This window comes from Aquarana catesbeiana, linkage group LG11 (genome assembly GCF_042186555.1).
Source record: "Aquarana catesbeiana isolate 2022-GZ linkage group LG11, ASM4218655v1, whole genome shotgun sequence".
In the NCBI taxonomy this organism is placed as follows: Eukaryota; Metazoa; Chordata; class Amphibia; order Anura; family Ranidae; genus Aquarana; species Aquarana catesbeiana.
This window is the reverse complement of record NC_133334.1, coordinates 47,707,516-47,732,229: the sequence shown is the minus strand read 5'-3', so window position 1 is coordinate 47,732,229 and position 24,714 is coordinate 47,707,516. Positions and strand designations below refer to the sequence as shown.

The 24,714-nt window shown below is 43.2% G+C and overlaps 1 protein-coding gene across 2 annotated transcripts in view; it reads right to left on the bottom strand.

Moving 5' to 3' along the window:
• CRY2 (cryptochrome circadian regulator 2) overlaps window positions 1-24,714 on the bottom strand; it is an 81,982-nt gene that overhangs the window by 18,020 nt on the left and 39,248 nt on the right. Inside the window, exons 5-10 of one of the 2 annotated variants that reach the window (XM_073604259.1) lie at window positions 23,300-23,388; window positions 22,823-22,963; window positions 17,650-17,961; window positions 14,697-14,848; window positions 9,798-10,000; window positions 5,203-5,292 (exon numbers count right to left, since the gene is read on the bottom strand). In XM_073604259.1, the coding sequence (XP_073460360.1) occupies window positions 5,203-5,292; window positions 9,798-10,000; window positions 14,697-14,848; window positions 17,650-17,961; window positions 22,823-22,963; window positions 23,300-23,388 (987 nt within the window). The remainder of the gene's footprint in view (window positions 1-5,202; window positions 5,293-9,797; window positions 10,001-14,696; window positions 14,849-17,649; window positions 17,962-22,822; window positions 22,964-23,299; window positions 23,389-24,714) is intronic. The other variant, XM_073604260.1, reaches the window with a different exon arrangement.

Genomic DNA, 24,714 nt, shown 5'->3' with positions numbered 1-24,714 from the left:
ATCTGGTTACAGAAGTGCAGAGCTAAGTGCCCTCCTGTGACCCACAGGAGAAGAATGGCCAAAAGAGCCGCCTACCTCTCTAGTGGTGTTCCTGTTAGGGTGTGGGGAAAATACACCACTGTCTAACAAATACCCTCTCAAAGGGGAACAGTTCCAGTATCTAAAGCCTCGTACACATGATTAGATTGTTGGCAGGGGATTGTCTGTTGACAGACTGTTGGCCTAAAATCTGACCATTAGTATGCCCCTTCTGACCACTGTTGTCCAACTTTCGGCCAACAAATGTTGGATGGCAGGCTGGTAAATTTTCGGTGGACAATGGTCTGTTGTCAGATTTTCGTATCGTCAGTACACAAGTCCGTCACACAAAAGTTGAAAGTACAAACACGCATGCTCGGAATCAATGCTCACCAAACACAAAATTAGCAGAAGGTGCCCAAAGGGTGGCGCTCAAGAGCTGAAAGTCCTCGTAGTACGTCACTATGTTTGTTGGCCAACAATTGTGTACCGTTAGTATGCAAGACAAGTTCCTGGCACACGCCCTTTGGACAAAAATCAGACGCTTGGTTGGCCAACAATCTGATCGTGTGTACGAGGCTTAAGATGGGGCCCATATCCCGTCAGGCTGCTTCCAGTCTGAATAAAAGAATACCTTCAATAGCAGATGTTATGGAAAGGTCATTGAAATTGTACAAACTCTAAAAGACCCAAGGCTGGAGACAGCAGGCTAATCCAGCCTGCATCAATAAAGTTTAAAATTACCTCTTGCAAACCTGGGGTGACGGCAGAACTGTGGTGTGTAAAACAGTTCCCTTCAGATATAGACTATTGGGAGATGGTCACAAGGACTGGTCTGTTCTTAGAGCTTGGAAAGGCCAGAGACTGACTTTGCAGGAGGAAGAAGCTGGAGTGCATCAAGAGCCTTTAGGGCCACTACCCACAAGAATGGGGTGAGATAGGCTGAAAAGTCCTGAGTGGATGTGAAAGTCCATTTGACAGGGGAGGGAATGCTGCCTCACCCAACAAATGAAGGGAGACTCCAATGATGTAGACCCTTATATCTAAAGGGGCATGAAATTCTAGATTGCAGGTGGCAGTTCCCTTAGAGAATAACACGTAGATGCCCCCAGGAGAGTATAGGTTAGGGTTACCCATAGCAGTGGGACTGCCCCCTCTGTGCAGCCATATTGCATCCACATAGTGGTAATTCAAGGCTTAAAGTGTGAGGCAAGGCCTCAGGTACTCTCAGACCCAGGTAGCTGAAGGTAACCAGGTTACCGTATGCAGGCAGTAGGAATGGACAGGAGTTCCATGTGGTGCAAGCAGGAGTAGGAGGATAGTGACTCTTCTACTCTGAATGATGAAAAAAGGAGCACAGAACATGTGCAACATTCTGCCCAGTGGATGATGTGAACACTTGGTCCCTCAGCATTAATCATTATAATGGTAGAGTCAGTGGTGGCAGTAAATTTGAGAGCCATCCTGCAGTCCAACAGCGAGGTAGCTCCCGGTGCTTAAGATGGCCTTATTCACAAAGTGAGTCATCAGAGACAAGACTAAGCTCCAAGGCTATGGCATGCTTCCTGTAGGCATCAGTACAACCCAACTGTATCTGAATTCCTCTGTCCCTCGATGGATGAGAAAGAAATAATCAGAAAAGTTGATATAACCCAAGTCTTTCAGATGACATTTCTTTTCTAATCTCCCCAGCGACCTGTGATCGATCAATGACGTGCAGTAACAGACTTGCTCTAATGATATTATGTGTTTGTATTCTGTGTCTTGAATACGCAGTGAGCTGGACAGCCTTCTGTTCTCTGTATCCAATATATTTTTAGGATCAGTACAAAAGTCTAACTATTAGAGAAATGTCAGCGTTGTGTACAGAGACCTTCATGACCCAACAAGAAACACACATCCTAATTATATTGCTGCCGCTCTTGAAAGCAGATAGAATGAACAGCACAATTCTATTCAATGGTCTTTACAAAAAAAAAAAAAAAAAAAAGGAAACCTGTGATGTGCAGCATATCAGAAAACCAACATGGTAAAACCTGGCTGTTATGGGATACTCCTGAAGCCAGCTTTCGTTGGTAGCAATCTTTGCAGAGATGCATGGCTTTATCTGGTGGGCACCCAGAGCTGGATTCTAACACTGGCTCTTAACTATTTCTAAAATTAAATTCTGGATACAGTGGGCAGAGTTAAACCCCCGTCAGGTTTTTACTGCTGTTTGTGTCCCTACTGGGACGATTTTTCCTAGTGACCACTGTCTGTTACAGAAGGTATTGGAAATTTTAAGGTTACTTTCACACTGAGGCAGTTTTCAGGCGCTTTAGCGCTAGAAACAGCCTCTGAAAACCGCCTCCCATTCATTGCAGTGTGTCTTTTCACACTGGGGCGGTCCGCTTGTGGGACGTTACGAAAAGTCCTGCAAGCAGCATCTTTGGGGCGGCTATTATACACTCCCAAAACGCCCTGCCTCTTGCAATGAATGGCCAGCGTTTCCAAAGCACCTTAAAAGCCCTGCAAAACGGGACTTAACCATTTTTTAAAAGAAAAAGCACCGCAAAAACAGCGCTAAAAGCGCCGCTAAAATGAGCGGCGCTTTAGCGCTAACAGCCGGGTGTGTGAACGGGGTTTTAGAGTTATCACAGAAAGGAGGTGAAGTAAAATCTTCCAATGGGGACATACAGTAAGTTCTTATGCCCCACCCTGCTTGGGCAAACGATATTCTGTTTGTGGATCTTTTCTTTGCCGTTTTAAATAACATTGGTCAGAAAAAGCCCTGAAAAGACAACTGGCGTGGAGTCAACTCACTGTACTGTACTACCAATGGGCACAGAAAGAAACAAATCAGGGGTCTTAACCATTCCCTACTGTATTTAAAATGTAAAAACAATTGGCTATAAATTAAGAAATACTAGTTTGGTATGCGCTATTGTCCAGTAAGAAAGTTTTTTCTTTCATTAGTATACTATTTCATATTTTGCCTTTCCTTTTTCTGGAGACCTTGTTGTAAGCCTTGGCAGCACTTTTATTCACATAACGGACCTATGAAAGCATCTGGCATCATTATCACCACCTAACCAGTCTGTGTCATAAGAAAGTCCCTTAACAAAAAGTACTCTCCTATTGCAGGGCACATCTTTCATAGGACTTCAAGCTCTATGCAGGAAATAAGCTCTCTTGGTGTGTTCTACAGAAGTGCTATCACAGTGTTGGACCGAAGTTGAAAATAACATTTTTTTTTTTTTTTTAAATTCAGCGTTAGTTTCAGAAACAAAATTAGGTAATCAGCTGCTATGAATTTTATTAGAAATAGGAAGAGCCAGTGAAGAGCCTGCTCTTCTTTGTAAATTTAGTGGCAACTGTTATACACAAGGTTCAATTTATAAGTCAACACAACAGGATAAAGATACTTCTTTTTCAACAAAGTCACAGTTATTTTTAGGTCCAATAAATACTGAAATTTACAGTCACATGGCATAAAAATAAAAGCTACTTATCCTTGCTTTGTGAATCATCTGTAGTGGTCAGGACCGACCAAAAGTGGTCTATGAAAAGGAAAATTTGTTACAGGGTCATAGGTCACCAAAGCTCATTAAAGCGAGTCTTCACCCTCAAAAACATCAATCCCTCCTCTCTGCCAGTCCTCTGCACGAATAGTGCTTTTTTTTTACTCTCCTTCGTTTCTTTTTTTTTGTACAAAATTGTCCGGCCCTGTTAAACCTGCATGTCATTCGCCTTGACAAATGACATGCACTGTCCTTTTGCCTCCTGGGATATGCACGTCACATATCCCAGGAAGCAAAGCCTTTTCATTCAGTAAAGGGGAATGACAGGGCCTAGAAGCACCCCCTCAATGACGTCAAACCAAAACACGGCAGCAAGGGACTGGACACTGCCAGAAGAGAAGACGATCTCAGCTGAACAACGCTGGGCGGGTGAGTATCTGAAGTGTGCTGAACCTACCATTAGGTAAGCAGGGGGTTTTAAAAAAAAAAGGTTTTAATGCACATAGGGAGTGAAGGCTGTTACGTGTAGTCCTATCCAATAGAAGAGCTACTGTAGCTTAAACTGCTAAAAAAGTTGATGCTGATTTCCATAGAGAGGAGTAAGAACACACAGCACATTGCAGTTTGCTGCGTATAGGGCGTGTAGCCACAGACCAGTCAGGATGCCCATGCTCACCCTTGTCCACAGCCAAAAGTGCCTACTATGGGCACCTAAGCATCAGAACTGGACCACAGGAGCAGAAGAAGGTGGTGACTTGGTCTGATTAATCCAAGAATAGTTTGAGGTGTAGATATGGTCTCCAGATTCTCCAGATCTCAATCCAATCGAGCAGCTGTGGAATGTGTTGAAAGAGCAAGTCCATGGAGGCCCCACCTCACAATTTACAGGACTTAAAGGATCTGCTACTGACAGCCTGGTCTAGCATACCTTCAGAGGTCTAGTGGAGTCTATGCCTCAACAAGTTATGGTGGCTGATCAGTGTATGTATCTGAACCTGTCCTGCATAGCAACGCTCAGACTGGCAGAGGGAAGGGCAGCACTCTAAGCCAATCGAAGCTTTAAAGTGGTTCTAAATGCTCAAGGTTTTTTTTTTTTTACCTTCATGCGTTCTATGCATGAAGGTAAAAAGCCTTCTGTCTGCAGCCTGAGATAGATCTTCCTCCAGCAAAGAGCGCCGGTGGGGGACCCAAGAAAAGGAGAATCAGGGCTGCAAAAAAGTGCCTTTAATATTACTTTAATGCTTGTGAGCACAAAGATTACTTTTTATTGTGCTGTTCCTTTTCTGTGCATCAATCGGCTGCCGAAGAAGGGTAGAAATTCATCATCCATTTTTTTCTATAGTCACCCATCAGATGGGCGAGTACCATTACCAGAATTTAAGGTGGGTTGTAGGAATGGGGAAAACACAGAGCATGCCTATACCAAAACATTTTTTTCCCCAGGAATTCAGCTTTAAAAAGAAACCTCTCATTAAAAGTATATATAAACATTAACAATGAACATCTCTTATTTGCTCTCTTTTGGCCTGTTCAGTGTACCGCCGAATTGGTTTTGTTATATCTGTTTGGTAAGCGCTTTACATTTTGATCCTCCCTTAAATTGTGAGACTGTCAAAGTGCTTTCAGTTTCTATGAGCCATGTTGATAATCTCACTGGGGTGCTAAAAGTTTTGGGATGTCTCACCTGGATCAGAGGACCCCTGTTGAGAGGAAGCTGGATCTGCCATAGGACCACTGAGATCTTCCACAGAGGATGGCACAGAGGCCAAAATACCTAAATAAGCAAAACAATTTCTCTTATAAATTGATACTGCATACTAGGGCCGAAACAACTAATCGATTAATCGACAACTGATCGATTATGAAAATAGTTGTCAACTATTTGCATAATCGATTAAATCGGCCAGCCGATTAGTTGGCCTGCATACAGAATGCATTATGTGTTTACATATTAGGAAATACAGTGCAGCACAAATACAGCTCAGTACACCGTCCATACATGTCAGTAAGTGCCTGAAAACTTGTGAATGTGAAAGGAGCAATGCCTTATGGGACATGTAGTCCTGGGCAGGAAGTGAGTGGTTCTAAAAAGGCAGAAGTTTTTTTTTTACCTTGCTATATGGGCACTCTATATTACACTTTTCAGCTTGCTATAGAGGGCACTCTGAAGGCAGGAGGAGCCAGAAGCGTCGGTGGGGGAACCCAAAAAAGAGGAGAATCAGGGCTGCTCTGTGCAAAACCATTACACAGCGCAGGTAAGTATAACATGTTTAAAAAAGAAAATCACTTTAAAGACTCTGTGCAGGGAAGATCAGCATCAGAACCCAGAGAAGGTAGAGGCTGATAGACTGGAGGTAATAGAAGGCATTACATTTAAAGTAAACTTTTACCAGTATTGTGCATTATATTTAGAATGATCATATCCATTTAGCTTTTAGTACTACTGTAATATAAAAGATTTAGATCTCCGTTCCACCCTTCATATAGCGTCATGTCTGACTCCTTGTTAAAATGCCCATATATCCTACTTCTGGGTGTATTTATATTATATATATATATATATATATATATATATATATATATATATATATATATATATATATATATATATATATATATATATTTTCACTGTATAAATGTACTCCTTATAGAAACGATTATCTGGTCTTTTTGTACTATAAAGGGCTAATTTTAGATTAACCCCATTATGACAGGCGATACAAAGCATGCTGCTGCTACTAAACCTCTCAGGTCTGGTTCACACCTATGCGTTTTTTGGTGCTTTTTGCAGAAACGCACTACAGTTCATGTAACTTTGTTTCCTATGGGACACATTCACATCCATGCTTTTTTTCAGCCGCTGCGTATTTGAAAAAGGGCAAGACTTTTTCTTTTTTTTTGTTCAATAGAATTCAATGGAGAAGCTGCATATAGTGCATTTTTGCAGCGATTTGCATTTCTTAATCTGCCCAACAACAAATTGACCAAAAAAAAAAAATTTGACAAAATCACGTGTGCAAAAATGCAAAACACACAGCAAAAAGCACTGCAGAAACAGATTAAAAGCAAAACTGCATAATGTGTGAACCGAGCCTTATGCTGGCCATACACGTATCTTTTTTCGGACGAGAATATTCATACGAAAAATCTTTGTACGTTCGCTGAATGAAAGAATGTTGTTTGAAAATTTCAACATTTGAAAACCGCATCCATTGTCTGAAAATTCCTTTGACCAAGAAGTTTTCTATTCTGCTCCTTCAAATTTTCCCATCACTGTGGTCCAAAACGAATGTCAATTTGACCCCACTAACGATTAGAAAATCAAATGAACGTTCTTAAAATTACATTTTTTTTTTTTTAAGGAAGACATTGTTTTTGTACGGCCAGCATATAATATATTACAGTTTTGTCTGAAAATCGGCAAAACAGTCTTTAATTTTTTTTTCTTTTAATAAAAAAAATGTGATCTGAGTCTGATATTTACCAGATTCAACCTCTAATAGTATATACATTATAATCTCTTCTGTCTGTGATTCTCAGAGTGGATTAGAGATTTTGCTCCCTAACCATATAGTTGGTTATTTATATTTACCACTGCATAGAGATTTTTCAGTATAAATTGCCATTTTTTTTTTTTTAACTTTACAGGTTAACTAAATTATACACACACTTTTAAGGTTATTATGCAATCTAAACAATAAATCGGCCAACTAATCGATTATAAAAATAATCGTTAGTTGCAGCCCTACTGCATAATACATTAGTAAGCATGCAAAGTACTGAGAGTTTATGCTAAGAAATGAAGAAGGAAGGCCTGGTACCATTCCCCACTTTTTTGGCTGCATCAGCTGGAGCACAGAACATTGATTTCCCTGATTAGGACTTCATTCAGACTTAGGCTGGGTTCACACTGGTCCGACAAACGCTCCGACATTGGGAGCTCATGTCGCATGACGTGTGAAATTTAATGTTTCCCTATGGGAGCCGTCCTAACTGGTCCGACACAAGTCGTTCCGACTTTAGAAATGCTCCCTGTACTACTTTGGTCCGACTTTGATCCTACTTCAGTCTATTGACTATCATTGAAGTCGGATCAAAGTCGGATTGCCGTCTTGCATGATCCGACTTTGGCACGCGACTTGTGCTCAGATGTTCTTGAGGGGGAACTCCGCGCCAAATTTTAAATAAAAAACCGGCATGGGTTCCCCCTCCAAGAGCATACCAGGCCCTTGGGTCTGGTATGGACCTTGAGGGGAACCCCCTACGCCGATAAAAACGGCGTGGGGGTCCCCCCCAATCCATACCAGACCCTTATCCGAGCACGCAGCCCGGCCGGACAGGAATGGGGGTGGGGACGAGCGAGCGCCCCCCCCCCTCCTGAGCCGTACCAGGCCGCATGCCCTCAACATGGGGGGTTGGTGCTTTGGGGGAGGGGGCGCGCTGCGGCCCCCCACCCCAAAGCACCTTGTCCCCATGTTGATGAGGACAAGGGCCTCTTCCCGACAACCCTGGCCGTTGGTTGTCGGGGTCTGCGGGCGGGGGGCTTATCGGAATCCGGGAGCCCCCTTTAATAAGGGAGCCCCCAGATCCCGGCCCCCCACCCTATGTGAATGAGTATGGGGTACAGCGTACCCCTACCCATTCACCTAGGAAAAAAGTGTCAATTTAAAAAAAAAACACTACACAGATTTTTAAAGCATTTTATTAGACAGCTCCGGGGGTCTTCTTCCGACTTCGGGGGTCTCTCCGGTTCTTCTCCACGCTCTCCGGATCTTCTGCCGGGCTCCTCCGCTCTCTTCTGCTCTTTTGCCGCTCTTTTGCTAAAGCGGAGGAGCCCGGTCTTCAATCTTCTGCCTTCTGCCTTCTGCCTTCTGCCTTCTGCCTTCTGCCTTCTGCCTTCTGCCTTCTGCCCTCTTCTCCTGATGTTGACACGACGCTCTCCGGGGCTAGAATGCTCTCTGTGCGCTCTGCTCTGACTTATATAGGCGGTGACCCCGCCCCCTTATGCCGTCACAGTCCCTGGGCATGCTGGGACTGTGACGTTTTAGGGGGCGTGGTCATCGGGTGATGACCACGCCCCCTAAAACGTCACAGTCCCAGCATGCCCAGGGACTGTGACGGCATAAGGGGGCGGGGTCACCGCCTATATAAGTCAGAGCAGAGCGCACAGAGAGCATTCTAGCCCCGGAGAGCGTCGTGTCAACATCAGGAGAAGAGGGCAGAAGGCAGAAGGCAGAAGGCAGAAGGCAGAAGGCAGAAGGCAGAAGATTGAAGACCGGGCTCCTCCGCTTTAGCAAAAGAGCGGCAAAAGAGCAGAAGAGAGCGGAGGAGCCCGGCAGAAGATCCGGAGAGCGTGGAGAAGAACCGGAGAGACCCCCGAAGTCGGAAGAAGACCCCCGGAGCTGTCTAATAAAATGCTTTAAAAATCTGTGTAGTGTTTTTTTTTTAAATTGACACTTTTTTCCTAGGTGAATGGGTAGGGGTACGCTGTACCCCATACTCATTCACATAGGGTGGGGGGCCGGGATCTGGGGGCTCCCTTATTAAAGGGGGCTCCCGGATTCCGATAAGCCCCCCGCCCGCAGACCCCGACAACCAACGGCCAGGGTTGTCGGGAAGAGGCCCTTGTCCTCATCGACATGGGGACAAGGTGCTTTGGGGTGGGGGGGGCCGCAGCGCGCCCCCCTCCCCCAAGGCACCACCCCCCATGTTGAGGGCATGCGGCCTGGTACGGTTCAGGAGGGGGGGGGCGCTCGCTCGTCCCCACCCCCATTCCTGTCCGGCCGGGCTGCGTGCTCGGATAAGGGTCTGGTATGGATTGGGGGCGACCCCCCACGCCGTTTTTTCGGCGTAGGGGGTTCCCCTCAAGGTCCATACCAGACCCAAGGGCCTGGTATGCCTCTGGAGGGGGAACCCATGCCGGTTTTTTATTTAAAATTTGGCGCGGAGTTCCCCCCTAAAGATTCATACCAAACACAGTGCCGGCATTGGCGGGGATCCAAGTCGGATCCCCGTTCATTGAAAGTCGGACACATGCCGGCTTCATGTCGCAGGGCAAAGTCGGATCCAAAGTAGGACGGCTGTCGTGTCGCACCAGTGTGAACCCAGCCTTACTCCATACAATGTAGTTTATGCAGCTGAGAAGTCCACAAGAGGAACACACACCACATACACAGTTTGACAGACTGCCAAAACCTATGCTGAAAGGCCAAACTTAATTTTGAGTTAGAAGGATTTTAGGACACTTTCGAGGAAGGATAACAGGCGCTGGATACTCACAGAGCCCTCGATAGCGAGACAGCTGCTGATAGGTCTGTTTCATGCGTTCTATGTTCAATCTGCTGGCTTCAGCGTGGTTGACAACGGGTTTGGGATAATCGACACCCACAATGCACTTGGCTTCCTTCTGCACAGATTCCGGGGCGTTCCATGGCTCATATATGTAACGGGAAGGATAGCCTTTGAGCACTGGCAGGTACCGTCTACAAGCCAAAAAGAGGTAAATGATTTAGGAAATGTACTCAAACACATATATGGTACATGTATATATGTACCATAATATATATATATATATATATATATATATATATATATATATATATATATATATATATATATATATATATATATATATATATATATATATATATATATATAAATAAATATAAAATTAATTTATTTTTTCTTATATAAAAAAAAAAAAAAACTGAAACATTACCTTCTGTATTTATAAAATGCCAAGATACAAGATATTCATAGACTTAACACACCCAACCATGTGGAACTACAGGTCCTGACAGCCAAAAAGACATGACCCCCCCCAGGAGCAGTGGTCTGATGGGATTTGAAGTTTCACCAGAGTTGGAGTGTCAAGGTTGTCCACTTGTGGCCTAACAGAACACAGATGCATTAACAAAGGTCCCCCGCATCAGAGCATATTACACTCTAATGTCCCCATCATAGTCATCATTCAAGCCCAAAATGAACAAACACTGAGAGGTATGGGCAGACAGCTGTCAGAGCCTGCAGGATCCTGGCATTGCTCCCACAATCTGCTGATCACAGGTGCAATGCTTTACAGGTTGCAAAGTAAAAAAATAATAAATGCTTTTTTTTTTTTACCTGCAATAAGATATGCATTTATTTTTATTTTTTTTACAAAAGGTGAACTTGGCCTTTAACTTGATATTCGTTGGAGGGGAGACGAGACCTGAGAGTTTTATTTAAAGTTGTGGTAAAGTCAAAGAAAGATTACTGCCAGATTACTCGGTTTTACACAGCGTAAATGTTTGTATAAAAATTATGCCTCTAAAATACCTTATTGCAGATCATTTTTGTTCGGTCACATGACCCCTGGCTGCTTTCCTTCCCCAATCTAAGGGCGACAGCAGGAGGGGCTAAATACCCCCTCTGACATCAGCTGGGAGGTCACATGACCGCTGTGCTGTTTGCTCAGCCCCTCCTGCTGCAGCCCTTAAATTGGGGGAGGAGAGCAGTCGGAGGTCATGTGACCGAACAGAAATGATCTGCAATAAGGTATTTAGAAGCATAATTTTATACAAACATTTACACTGTGTAGTATGGCTTGGTAAAACAGAGGGGCTGGCAGCAATCCTTCTATTACTTTACTGCTAGCTACGAATAGCGCCAGGAGGGGAGGGGCAAGTTTGGAGACCGTTCACATACAGGAGCTGACAGACAGAGAGGGAGGGGAAAAGAGGAGAACACCAGGATGGTGGAGGCACATATACTGACCACGGTGTTATGGATCAGCAGCCATGATTACCGTGGTCAGTTTACATACATAGGACATAGGACATAGGAACAGGCAGGATCAACCAGGTTTTTTACAGCATAGAAAGGAACAGATTAGACAGCACAAGCTGTCTAACCTGCTATAAAAGCAACAGGATGATCTTTTTTCTTCTTAGGGTTACAAGCTTTAACTGCAACATAGAAATAGAGGAACTTTAACTTACCTATAAATTCTATATCTTGGAGTACAGTAGAGTACACAGGCAAAGTATTGACAGCAGAACCTGGGATATAGTCTTGTACCTTCAGGTGATTGGACACTGGCAACCTTCTGAGGACAGGCCCCCTGGACACCTCCCCTACAACCCTACCCCACTCCGTGGCTCCTCAGTTTTATAGCAAGCAATATCGTGTAACCAAGGAATGGAGGAGAGGATGTCCTGTAATGTACTCTAAGATATGGCATTTACAGGCAAGTCAAAATTTCTCTTATCTTAATCATAAAGTACAGGACACAGACAAAGTATTCATACACCCTGGGATCTCCCCGAACAAAGAATGAGAAGGACGGGCAACAACTGAACTGTGCCAGCAGGCCCAATAATAAGGATAAAGATACTCCTCTTCAGAGTGCTGCTGCAAGACCCTTGCAGCCAAAGGATGCATCTGCAGAAGATTGGACATCTGACTGGTAGAACTTGGAAAAAAGTATGAACAGAGGACCAGGTACACAACTGGGCTGCAAAGGCCTTGTGCTGAAATGCCCAGAAAACTCCAACCGCTCTGGTGTAACGGGCGTGTAAAAAAGTGCAAGAGGAGATGTGTCCTTGAGTGTAAGCTTCAGCAATCAGATTTCTCATCCATCTTGCAATGGTGGATTTGGAAGCAGGGGTGACCTTTGCGAGGTCCTGAGGACAGGACAAACAGGGAATTGCCCAGACAACGAAGAGAGGCTTCCTTTGAATGTTGTGGAGCAGAGATGGTAGGACTATGACCTCGTTAGGTGCAAGACTGATACCACTTTGGGCAGAAAGGATGGTCTTGGGTGTTAGGCAACCTTGTCTTTGTAAAGGATGAGGAACGGCTCTTTACAGGAGAGCCACCAACGCAGAGACATGTGTGACAGCAACCAAAAAGGCTATTCTGCAGGTAAGGTCATCTAAGGGATTATTCATGATGGGTTCAAAAGGGGAGTCTCTGCAAGGCACAGAGAACCAAGCTGAGATTGCATGAAAGCACAGGGTGCTGCAATGGAGGATTAATGCGAGATACACCTTGAAGAAAAATATTTACAATAGAGCGAAGCCAGAGGTCTTTAAAAGAGAATAAAAAAGGCAGAGACTGGTCCTTTTAAAGGCTTACATCGGAATTAATGGCTACATTAAAAGGTATGCTTAAAACCAATGTGTCCCCCTCCTCCTACCTATTCCATATATGGTAGTGCCGGTTAAAAAAAATAAAAAATAAAAAGGGATCTGTGTAAATACCTAATTTTAGTTCACTGCAGTCCAGTCATGTGATTCAGAAATCTCTGGCTCCCGTGTCATGGAGCACTCAACAAGGCGGCTGAACTCCGGGAACCATGACATCACCCACCAACTTCCATTGTCTCCCCTACAGCAGTCACTCCATGACACAGGAAAGCAAAATCTTCTGTATCACGTGATCAGAACAGGGTGGATTAAAAAAGGTATTTACACAGGCTTTTTTTTAATTTTTTTTATTTTATTTTTTTTTAAACAGCACTATACAGCATAGGTAGGAAGGCAGGGAAGGGGGTTGGGGAGCAATGGTTTTAAACATTCTTATATGTAGCCTTTGCTTGCACTTTAAGGCCAAGTTCTGGTCAAGACCTGATTTTAGGAAGGCCAGAAATTGAGGCACAGTGTAATCTCTGGGGCTAAAGCATCTGTTCACACCAGGCAAAGAAGGATTTCCAGGTATGATAGTATATCAACTTGGAAGTAGCTTTTCTTGCTTTTGGCAAGGTAGGAATATCAAACTCAGTGACCCCTCTATTTACTAAGACCTGGGCTTTAACAGCCGTTCTGTTAAAGCCAGAGATCTTGTCTGTTGGGAAGAGGTCAAGGATTGTCTGCTAGAAGTCTAAGCATGTCTGTGTACCAGGTTCTTCTGCGCTGATTTGGTGCAACAAGAATCACCATTTTCCGCCAACAAATTTGCACTGGAGAGAAGGCCTGATCCCACAGGTCTGGGACCCAGAGAAAGGCCAAGTTCCAGACGTCCTCCACTCTTATGAGTGAGGGGGCCCCTTCATTGGGAAGAGGGCTTTAGGGAAGACTTGCTGGGCTTGTGGCCCAAGTCTTGTGACAAAAAGGAAGGGCTGAACTTCGGTTTTGAAGTTGAAGTCTTTATAAAGCAGTTTGCTCTGAGGTTTGAGGAGGTAGAGAGAATTTTGGGATCTTTCGCTGTGGGAGTAAATCCTTCCCTCTGGTGACATCTTTTGATGAGTTGGTCAAGTGCGTCTCCAAGCAGATATCTTTTTTAAAAAGGAATACATAATAAAAATTAAAAAAAAGTACCTTTTTGTAACAGACAGCTTCAGCTGTCCAGGCTTTTTGCCACAAGACTATGTGTATGTGAATGGAACTTAGAGACATTTTGGAAATTTGTCCCAGAACATGTTCTGGGGCATCCACACAAAAAAGCAGAGCAGAAGGGAATTCCTCTTTTAATGTACAATCCTGGAAAACAGGGTTATTCATTTGCCCTAGTCCACTCAGCTGCAGTTTGACATACTGAAATTGCAGCATGAGCTGGTTGTCAGTCTGGACCTGCAAAAGTAAAGAGAGCCTTTAAGAGCATCTCAAACTTTCTATCTGTGGAATGTTTGCAGCATAAAAGGGCAGGAGGAAGCACCTGAGCACTTTATAAATGGGAAGAAATTGCTGGTAAAATGTGCTACCTGTGGTGTGATGTACACCTGATCATCAACCGGAGACTCCGCTCTGAGTGGTAGAGTTTTAGCACTAAAAAGGCAGTAAGGCGGGGTTTTGTTTTTTTTAAGAATTTGAAGATATAAAGCTATAAAGAAAAAAAAAAAAAAAAAAAAAAAAAAAAGTTGTTTAGGCTAAGAAGGTCATCGCTAGCAAAAATGGAGGACTCACAAAGTGGGGTGGAGCTATTTGTATGAGGGAGGGGCCAACCAGGGGTCATGTCCTCAAAAGCTTGCCAATGTCCAATTACCTGAAGGTACAAGCCTATATCTCATGGTTATAAACACATTTTATTTTCACTGGGTGGCACTGATGTAAAAAAATGTTATGCAATAAAATTCTGTTGCCCATTTACCATGTGTCAAATATAGGCACAGAAAAACCTGCTCCAAAATGAAGCAATACACTCCCCTGAAAACCTAAGCACAATAATTTAGTCCTTACAAATACTTGTATCACCACACACCTGACATAGTCCCCGCTGGGATCCGTTCGTCTTCCGAAGCCCACAGGACAGTAACAGTGGAAAAACTGCTGGAAGAATGCGCTGCATGACAGCCACATCCAACTTCCTGCGTTTACGCTGAAATCCGCATCCAGCAGCAGTTCATCAAACACCTGCAGACAGAGACACAGACTAATGAACATAATTATAGAAGAATTGGCAGTCAGCAGCAGTCTTAACACTGACCCTCCCTGCATAACACTGCAGCCTGGCAAATCACAGGCATCCTAGGAGTCAATAATCCGAAGGATTACAAAAGAAAGGCAATGCTTTTCATCTCTCAGTACCTTCAATTATTACTACTTAAAAAGTGTTACTAAACCCACAACAGTAAAATCTGTCTGTATCAGGGGCGGATCCAGAGTCTAGTCTCGGGAGGAGCACTGCCAGAAAATATTTTTTTTTTTTTTTTAGGGGAATTTATGGGGGAAATGGCTGGTGTTGGCGCTTCAATCATCCTGGCACCATGGTTGTTATGGCGTCAGGATGATTGAAGCACATTAGTTCTTATATTACATTGTTATATAAAATGAAATAGTTCAACTCACCATAATACAGAATCAGTGGAAGCCCCAAGTGTGTCATTTGCCACCACATGTGGATTGTCACTTGCCACGTCACCTGCCACAAGTTGTGGATTGTAACTTGCCACAAATTGCGGATTGTCACTTGCCTGCTACAGCTGTCACTTTCCTGCTAGGATGGGGATTGTCACTTCCTGTGTCCCAGAGTGATGATGTAATCTCACAGCTGCCCGGTGAGGGCGGAACTGCAGGGATGCAGGGCGGGTGGCGGGAGGTGAGAGATGTCATCTCTCTGCTCCCCTCGCCCGCTGATTGGCCAGCCGCCCGCTCACATGCCGACTGGCCCATCCGCTCACCCACTGAGCCGCCCGCTGAGCTGCCCACTCACTCACCCGCAACAAATTTCTTGGAGGGGGACCCTATTGCGCCACCCCCCTGGTCCCCCCTGGTCTGTATATGCAGTAAAGCATGCTTGTTAGACACACGGTGGAACGTAAGGGGTTAATCCTCTACACTGTGTAAAAAGGGTCTTTTAGCCTGTATGCACAGATCCTCCCCCTCCTGCACTGTCCAGCTAGGAAAAAACAGTTAACACAGGCAGAGTAGCCAAACTGCACATGCTTAGTTGTGTCTTATGCTGGAGAGAATAATTACTTGTTCTCAGAGCTAGCCAGGTCACATGATATTGGCATCACACATGTGGGCGTGTATACAGGCTAAAGTGGAAATCTCCTCCTTCCTGAATTTTCAGCACTGGAGAAACTGTGCAGTTTATCACTGACCAAATCAGCCAAAAAGGTATATAGTGGCAATATTTTAATGTAAAAAGAAGATTTATAAGCTGTGGGCACTGTGGGGAAGGGGGGCGGGGGATGAACCATTTTCAAATTACTGGGTTTAGTAACACTTTAAGACATAAAAAAAACAAAACAAAATGCAAGGCATGTAAAGATTCCTAATCCTTTTTCAAAGTACAAAGTGTATATAAACACTAAGAATGTGCCGGTGTGTGTATTCTCTAGTCCCAACACACTTGCAGTCCTAGAGTGATAATGCAGCTCCTCCATAAATATATTATTACAGCAAGTAAGTAAGTGTTGTCACCCTGTTGCAGAAGTGTGTTGCTGGCAGATCTCCACATAAAAACAAAGGGGGAAGAAAAGCTTGAAAAGGAAAAACAAGGACTGGTAGGCTGAAATAGATTACATTTTTGCTCTTGGGTTTAAATATTCTTTATTTAAAGGATAAGTACAGCTTTTGAAAAAAAGGTTTTTGCAGGTAAATGTGCATTTATTATTATTTTTTTTTAAGGAGCTTGCACAGAATTGCACCCACGATCAGCTGACTGTCAGCTACTGCAGACTCTCAGCATAGTGACCTGCCCATACCTTCCATAAGGGCAGGCAGTTATCCGAGAGCAGAAAGTTTAATGGACTATGAAAGTGCTCACCAGCACCCTCTTAGTTCAAGTGACATTCCTCACTTTTCAAAGTGAAACTAAAATTCCGCTGTCACAAACTACAAGCAGGCAGGCACCTGTAATGTCTCTTCTGCAATAATATACACCTACCTGCCTGCTTATGGTCTTCTCCTTCATGTAAACTGAGCTGGAAAAAAGGAGATGCAGCTCACAAACACTCTTGCTCTGGAATGACACCGCCCTAGTAAGAACTGGTTCCAGGTGCTGGCTTTGCTGGTTTGCAGAGAGGTAGAAAGAAATCCTGGATAGCCGCACTCTGGGATAAGGACATCTTTATTTCAATAAAATCCAAACATGCAGTCAATAGCAGAGACGTACAGGGTGGTAGACTGCTAACGCGTTTCACATCATTTGGATGCTTATTCGTAGCTAGAGAGTCTCTAGCTACGAATAAGCATCCAAATGATGTGAAACGCGTTAGCAGTCTACCACCCTGTACGTCTCTGCTACTGACTGCATGTTTGGATTTTATTGAAATAAAGATGTCCTTATCCCAGAGTGCGGCTATCCAGGATTTCTTTCTACCTCTATGTAAACTGAACTGTCCAAGCTCAGTTAACATTGCCAGCACAGTCCCTGTGTGCCATGCACAGGAATTCCATCATCTGGTGCCGGCCAATGAAGACAGCCGAAGACAAGAGCTGGCGAGGCACAGGGACTGTTGAGGGAAAAGTTAGTTTATAGCTCCCCTTCAAGCTTTTGCCTGGGTCTAACCAGATATGTCAGCTTATTTCAGAGATCCGATGAAGTCGGACAGTTTCCGCCATGTTAAATATCAGACAACAATGCACATAGCTTCAGATGATCTCTCAGCCACTGACTAATTCTGAGGATTTGGACCAAGGGAAGCCCAGTTTTGACTGGTGCTCCAAGTTGCTGATTATTATTATAAAAACATTATCCATCTCACCTTAACCCCGCACTCCCAGCTATTCCACAGGTCACCTCGGGTCAAGAAACAGGCAACAGCATGCCTCGCCAGGTGGTGTATCCAGCCCTCCTGTCTTAACTGGGTCATGATGGCATCAATCCAGGGGAAGCCAGTCTTCCCTTCTGTCCACTTTGCCAGCGCCTCAGGGTTCTTGTCCCATGGGATCTGTACACAGATTGGATTCCCTTCCATTTGGTCGAACTTGGGGTTGTTGGTAGCTGCCGTATAGAAAAACTCTCTCCATAAGAGCTGACCGAAGAGGGAGAGAGGTGGGGGGCTATTTTTCTTCACCTGTTGCGAAAAAAAAAAAACACCACATGGGTTTCCTCCTTTGTTATTGGCATAATTTCATCCTTTTTTATTGGACTACATATCCCTCGATCCCTGACCACCGTTTCCTGCGCTTGGCAGGAATCGCAAGTGAAACGGTATGCTGATCTTCTGTGCATTCCAATGCAACAAAAGTAGCAAAACAGAAGGCAGGTAAAAAATATGGCCAATAGAATAATTCTACCCGCCAGAGTAATTAGCCTGACATGCTCACATCACCAAAAGGAACATAGAAAACTACATGAGTGCAATATAGGTTAATAGTTATTGATTTATAAGAAACTTGGAGGTATTTTGTATAATACTAATTATGATAGCTTACAGAACATATACACATAATAAATATACATACACATATATATATATATATATATATATATATATATATATATATATATATATATATATATAAAATATAAAATCACACACATATACACACACACAGTGGGGACGGAAAGTATTCAGACCCCCTTAAATTTTTCACTCTTTGTTATATTGCAGCCATTTGCTAAAAGTTCATTTTTTCCTCATTAATTTACACACAGCACACCATATTGACATAAAAACACAGAATTGTTGACATTTTTGCAGATTTATTAAAAAAGAAAAACTGAAATATCACATGGTCCTAAGTATTCAGACCCTTTGCTGTGACACTCATATATTTAATTCAGGTGCTGTCCATTTTTTCCTAAGAGCACAGTGGCCTTCATAATCCTTAAATGGAAGACGTTTGGGACGACCAGACCCCTTCCTAGAGCTGGCCGTCCGGCCAAACTGAGCTATCAGGGGAGAAGAGCCTTGGTGAGAGAGGTAAAGAAGAACCCAAAGATCACTGTGGCTGAGCTCCAGAGATGCAGTCAGGAGATGGGAGGAAGTTGTAGAAAGTCAACCATCACTGCAGCCCTCCACCAGTTGAGGCTTTATGGCAGAGTGGCCCGACGGAAGTCTCTCCTCAGTGTAAGACACATGAAAGCCCACATGGAGTTTTCTAAAAAACACCTGAAGGACTCCAAGATGGTGAGAAATAAGATTCTCTGGTCTGATGAGACCAAAATAGAACTTTTTGGCCTTAATTCTAAGCGGTATGTGTGGAGAAAACCAGGCACTGCTCATCACCTGTCTAATACAGTCCCAACAGTGAAGCATGGTGGTGGCAGCATCATGCTGTGAGGGTGTTTTTCAGCTGCAGGGACAGGACGACTGGTTGCAATCAAGGGAAAGATGAATGCGGCCAAGTACAGGGATATCCTGGATGAAAACCTTCTCCAGAGTGCTCAGGATCTCAGGCTGGGCCGAAGGTTTACCTTCCAACAAGACAATGACCCTAAGCACACAGCTAAAATAACGAAGGAGTGGCTTCACTACAACTCCGTGACTGTTCTTGAATGGCCCAGCCAGAGCCCTGACTTAAACCCAATCGAGCATCTCTGGAGAGACCTAAAAATGGCTGTCCACCAACATTTACCATCCAACCTGATAGAACTGGAGAGGATCTGCAAGGAGGAATGGCAGAGGATCCCCAAATCCAGGTGTGAAAAACTTGTTGCATCTTTCCCAAAAAGACTCATGGCTGTATTAGATCAAAAGGGTGCTTCTACTAAATACTGAGCAAAGGGTCTGAATACTTAGGACCATGTGATATTTCAGTTTTTTTTTTTTAATAAATTTGCAAAAATGTCAACAATTCTGTGTTTTTCTGTCAATATGGGGTGCTGTGTGTACATTAATGAGGAAAAAAATGAACTTAAATGATTTTAGCAAATGGCTGCAATATAACAAAGAATGAAAAATTTAAGGGGGTCTGAATACTTTCCGTCCCCACTGTATATAGATAGATAATGCGGCAGTGACACAACAAGGTGAGGGACGTGGTGGCAGCGGGTAAGTGGATGCCCGCTAACAGGCGCTGCCATGATGGATATGAAATGAGAGGTGCTATTTAAATGTAAGGACTCATTCTTGCTGGTAGTTAGAATCTATAATATTTGCAAACAAAATGAAGGTTTCCCATTTAGAGTAATAAGCTGTCAGGTTAATAAAACTGCGATATCAGAACCGATTCAGTCATACAGTTTGTAGTGTAGTTTGTATTTGAAAAAACAATGGAATTAAGGAATATTCCTGAACTTTGTGAATGCATCAATGCAGTGCATGTTATCTCAGCGTGCAGAGCTTGGATTCATTGAAAGAGTTTACCAAAAGTGTAAATATTGCAGAATATACAGCCTCATGCTACATAACTAAGCTTCATTTCATGCATCCATTTTTTTTAAATCATTGTTTTTTTTTTTATCCATCCTGATATAGATCTATAAATAAATAAGACAGACTAGTTGATTTCAACCATGGCTTGGACAGAGTGCCTGGAAAAAGAGGACTGTCACTTCCAGGAATTTCAAATTAAATTATGGACTCCAGTAGACTTGAATGATGCTGTATATATCTATTTTATCATCTGTCATACATCTTTAAAGTGATTGTAAAGTCTCTTTTTACCCTTAAAAATAACACAACATGTTATACTTATCTGCTCTGTGCAGTTGGTTTTGCACAGAGCAGCCCCGATCCTCCTCTTCTCATGTCCCTCTTTGGCGCTCCCGACTCCTCCCTCCTGTTGAGTGCCCCCACAGAAAGCAGCTTGCTATGGGGGCACCCGTGGCGGGTCACAGCTCCCTCTGTCCATTTAGACACGAAGCCGTGGCCCGCCCCCTTTCTCTCCTGATTGGCTGGCTGACTTTTACAGCAGTGGGAGCCAATGGTGCCACAATGCTGTCTCAGCCAATGAGGAGGGAAGTTCCGGCCAACCGAGCGTCTCGTGCAACATTGCTGGAAAGAGATGGGGCTCAGGTAAGTATTTAGAGGGGGCTGAGAGCAGCTGCAGCACACAGAAGGCTTTTTTTTATCTTCATGCACAGAATGCATGAAGATAAAAAAAAAAATCTGCCTTTACAACCACTTTAAACCAAGCTAAGTAAATTCCCTTAATAATTATACTAATTTTGAGTTGTTTGAATTATTGCACTACATCCACTTATCTGAAAGGTTCAACAAAGTAACCTGTTAAATAAGAAAGATAAAGATGAACCCTTTATTATAATTGGGGTGACGAGGGAAGCAGTATTTATGCGGCTAATTATTAGAACACAATGTATGACTCAAGGGGCAGAAATGACAGTGAAAGTTCTAGTAAAATTTGAGATCAAGAGCGGATATTGTTGCATGGGCTGAGAAATACTCATTCTAGGTCATCTCGACGACTATTCCTAAAAGGTTTTCTACACTGTAATTTTACATTGTATATGTTTCCATTGTTCGACTGTATATTTGTTCATGACAGTTCTCTATTTTAAAAATTTAAAAAAGTCTCACAATCTCAGTCCCACCCCTACACAAATTAAGCAATGCCTACTAACCAGTAACTTGTACGGGTATTAATATACTTTAGAGGATAAGGTAAGGATGGCAAGCATTGCTTTTTGTACTAATTTAGCAATGCTAGCTCTCAGGAAACTCTGCTGTGGCTGTGTGTACACCAACTGTGATGGGGTTGGGTTGTAGAGGACTTTGTTGTCGCACTGATTTTCTAAGGCGTTTAATGACAGACAAAATACATATATCTGCTTTACCATATGGTGCAGCTGCAGTATCTTGTGTCTTATTGTAGTATTATTATTAGTATTATTATATAGGATTTATATAACGCCAACAGTTTACGCAGCACTTTACAACATTAGGGAGGACAGTACAAGTACAATACAATTCAATACAGGAGGAATCCTATTCATCCCCCATGAAATACGTGCTTTGCTAGAAAACGCACCAAACATGCAGCAAGCAGAATGGGAAGGAGTCCAGAATCTTCAACAAATTAAAGTGGTTGTAAAGGCTCAAGGTTTGTTACCTTCTGTGCATGAAGGTAAAAAAACCTCAGTTCCCGCGATCATGTCACGGAGAGGTAGAACGGGGAGATGCTTTTGTAAACAAAGCATTTCCCCTTTCTGCCTAGTGATAGGACGCTGATCACTGCTCTGTCATCGAGAGTAGTGATCGCTGTCATGTAAGGTGTAGCACATACCCCCCACAGTTAGAATCACTCCCTAGGACACACTTAACCCCTTCCTCGCCCCCTAGTGGTTAACCCCTTTACTGCCAGTGTCATTTACACAGTAATCAATGCATTTTTATGGCACTGATCGCTGTATAAATGACAATGGTCCCAAAATAGTGTCAAAAGTGTCCGATGTGTCTGCCATAATGTCGCAGTCCCAAAAAAAAATCTTGCGCAAACCAATCAATATACGCTTATTGCGATTTTTTTTTACCAAAAGTATGTAGAAGAATACATATATCGGCATAAACTGAGGAAAAAATAGTTTTTTTTTTTTTTATATATTTTTGGGGGATATTTATTATAGCAAAAAGTAAAAAAATATTGCTTTTTTTTTCAAAATTGTCGCTATTTTTTTGTTTATAGCGCAAAAAATTAAAACCACAGGGGCGATCAAATACCACCAAAAGAAAGCTCTATTTGTGATAAAAAAAGGACGTCAATTTTAATTCGGTGTAACGACGCATGGCCGCGCAATTGTCAGTTAAAGCGACACAGTGCCGAATCGCAAAAAGTGCTCTGGTCAGGAAGGGGGTAGAATCTTCCGGGGCTGAATCGGCTAAAATCACTTTAAAACACAGTAAAACATTTGGCAATGGAAGCACCAAGTACAAAGTCTACCTCACCTACAAATTTTTTTAGCAAATGTCTGACTGACAAACTGACCAGGGAAACAATTTATTGAAGACAATATTTGACAGTTTGACTTACCTTCTGATAGAGTTCCCGTAACCGATAGTAGAAGAGTCGGCAGGAAAGACAGCCGAAGCGCAGGTAAGGGCTGAGACCCGTAGGGCTTGCCAGTAAAGAGTTGGCATTCATCCTGGGTCTTTCATAATGGGCCACCCAAGCCTGAAACAGACACAGATAATGTAAGTTACTCAAATAACACCAAATGACACCAGAAAAGCTCCCCTATCCAGAGAAGGACACACGCCAAGTCAAAATGGATGGTAGCCAATCACCATAACAGGATATTTCTATAGGAAACTTTAGCATTGAAAAAGCAACCTACCCAAACCACAGAGAACACACAAACCATATGCAACAAATGGGTCCCTGGCAAGAGTTGCAAGAACTAAACCCAGCACACCAGGGCTAACCACTAGGTCACCATGGACATTTAACAGTCGGCCAGCTGATGTGTACGGGATAAAAAGCACACAAAATTCATCCTATCACACGCACCTTTCGCTCCAAGTGTCTGTCAAGGCGGGCCAAGGCTTCCGTTTCACCTCCGGGCCACACTGCCGCTCCTGGATTGTCACGCGGGAAACCTGAGACAACATATACAAAGATTTACAATACTGATATCAACCTTTGTATATTTCATCATACATAGTATACAACAAAATAGAAATCAAAGTATTAGCAAATATATGTAACAATATTTCTTTTACAAAAGATTTTATTTTCAAAGTAATTCAGACAGACAAATTAGGTAAACAATGAGACGGTTACAATATATATATATATCTCAAAATCAGAGAAAGGGGTAAAACAAGAGAATTGCAGAGCTTCAGAGTTCAACTTATCATCAGAATTAACTAAAGTTCATAAGTCTCTGGTTGAGAGCGCTCGAGTTTCCCGGTTGTGTCGTATGGCGAACTAAAACAGAACACCTCAGGCCACATAATTAGAATATGTAACAGTATTTCTAAAGGACCTCTATCGCCATTTTCATTTCTTCTAGTGTTAGCAGTGCAAAGTCTAGGTTCACACAGCGGCAGTCCCTACCACCACTCTGAAAGGCGCTCAGGTGAAAGTGCGGTTGATCTGCCCATTTTTACCCAATGTAAATGAGGCCTAAAGCATGACAAATCCAACTTTAAAGGGCACTCACGAATGTTCTCATATTTTGCTTTTCTGTACATAGCTTTTCACATCTTAGTAGGAGTAGGAAGTTACATTGCTCGCCATGCACCTCTGTCCAGGAGTTGTGATTGCTGGTTGTGCAGTAGGAGGAAATAAATTATTACATCACAAACCTGGCACATGGGGCAAATGATCTGATCTGGTACCAGTCTGGTCCTGGACCACAGAATCCTCCCCTGAACCTGATGAACTCAGGTCAGTTATTATTTCCCATATTTCTATATCAGTGACAAACTGCGGTGCTTTATAGAGTACATCGATCTCTATACACCTCTCCCTGCCCCTAGAGGAACTTACAGTCTGATGGCTCTTACCAATCATACAAGCAGAGACACAGCAAAGCCAATCTTGGAATCAAACACATCCTCAATGACAGCCCATATTCATATATCTGGAACATGTCAGCCAGGAACAAAAAAGAAAGTAAACAATGCCTGGCACAGCCAAAAGCAAGGCAGTACAGTAGGGGTCCAAGCCGCGTCCTAGTATCAGACATTAACCGGAGTTGTGATTTCACTCCCCTGGTCATGTGATGATGCTTGGGCCTAGTGATTGGCTGCTAGATATGTGCATGTTCACATGGGAGGGAGGTGGTGACATCATGCTCCTCCATACCTGGACGCACTGGTAATTTTGTTGCTGGCTGTGACAGAGGTGGAAGGAGGTCGCTGTCAAGGTGGGTATCTGGGGTTTGGGGGGCCGTTTACAAAGACATTGTCACTTTGGCC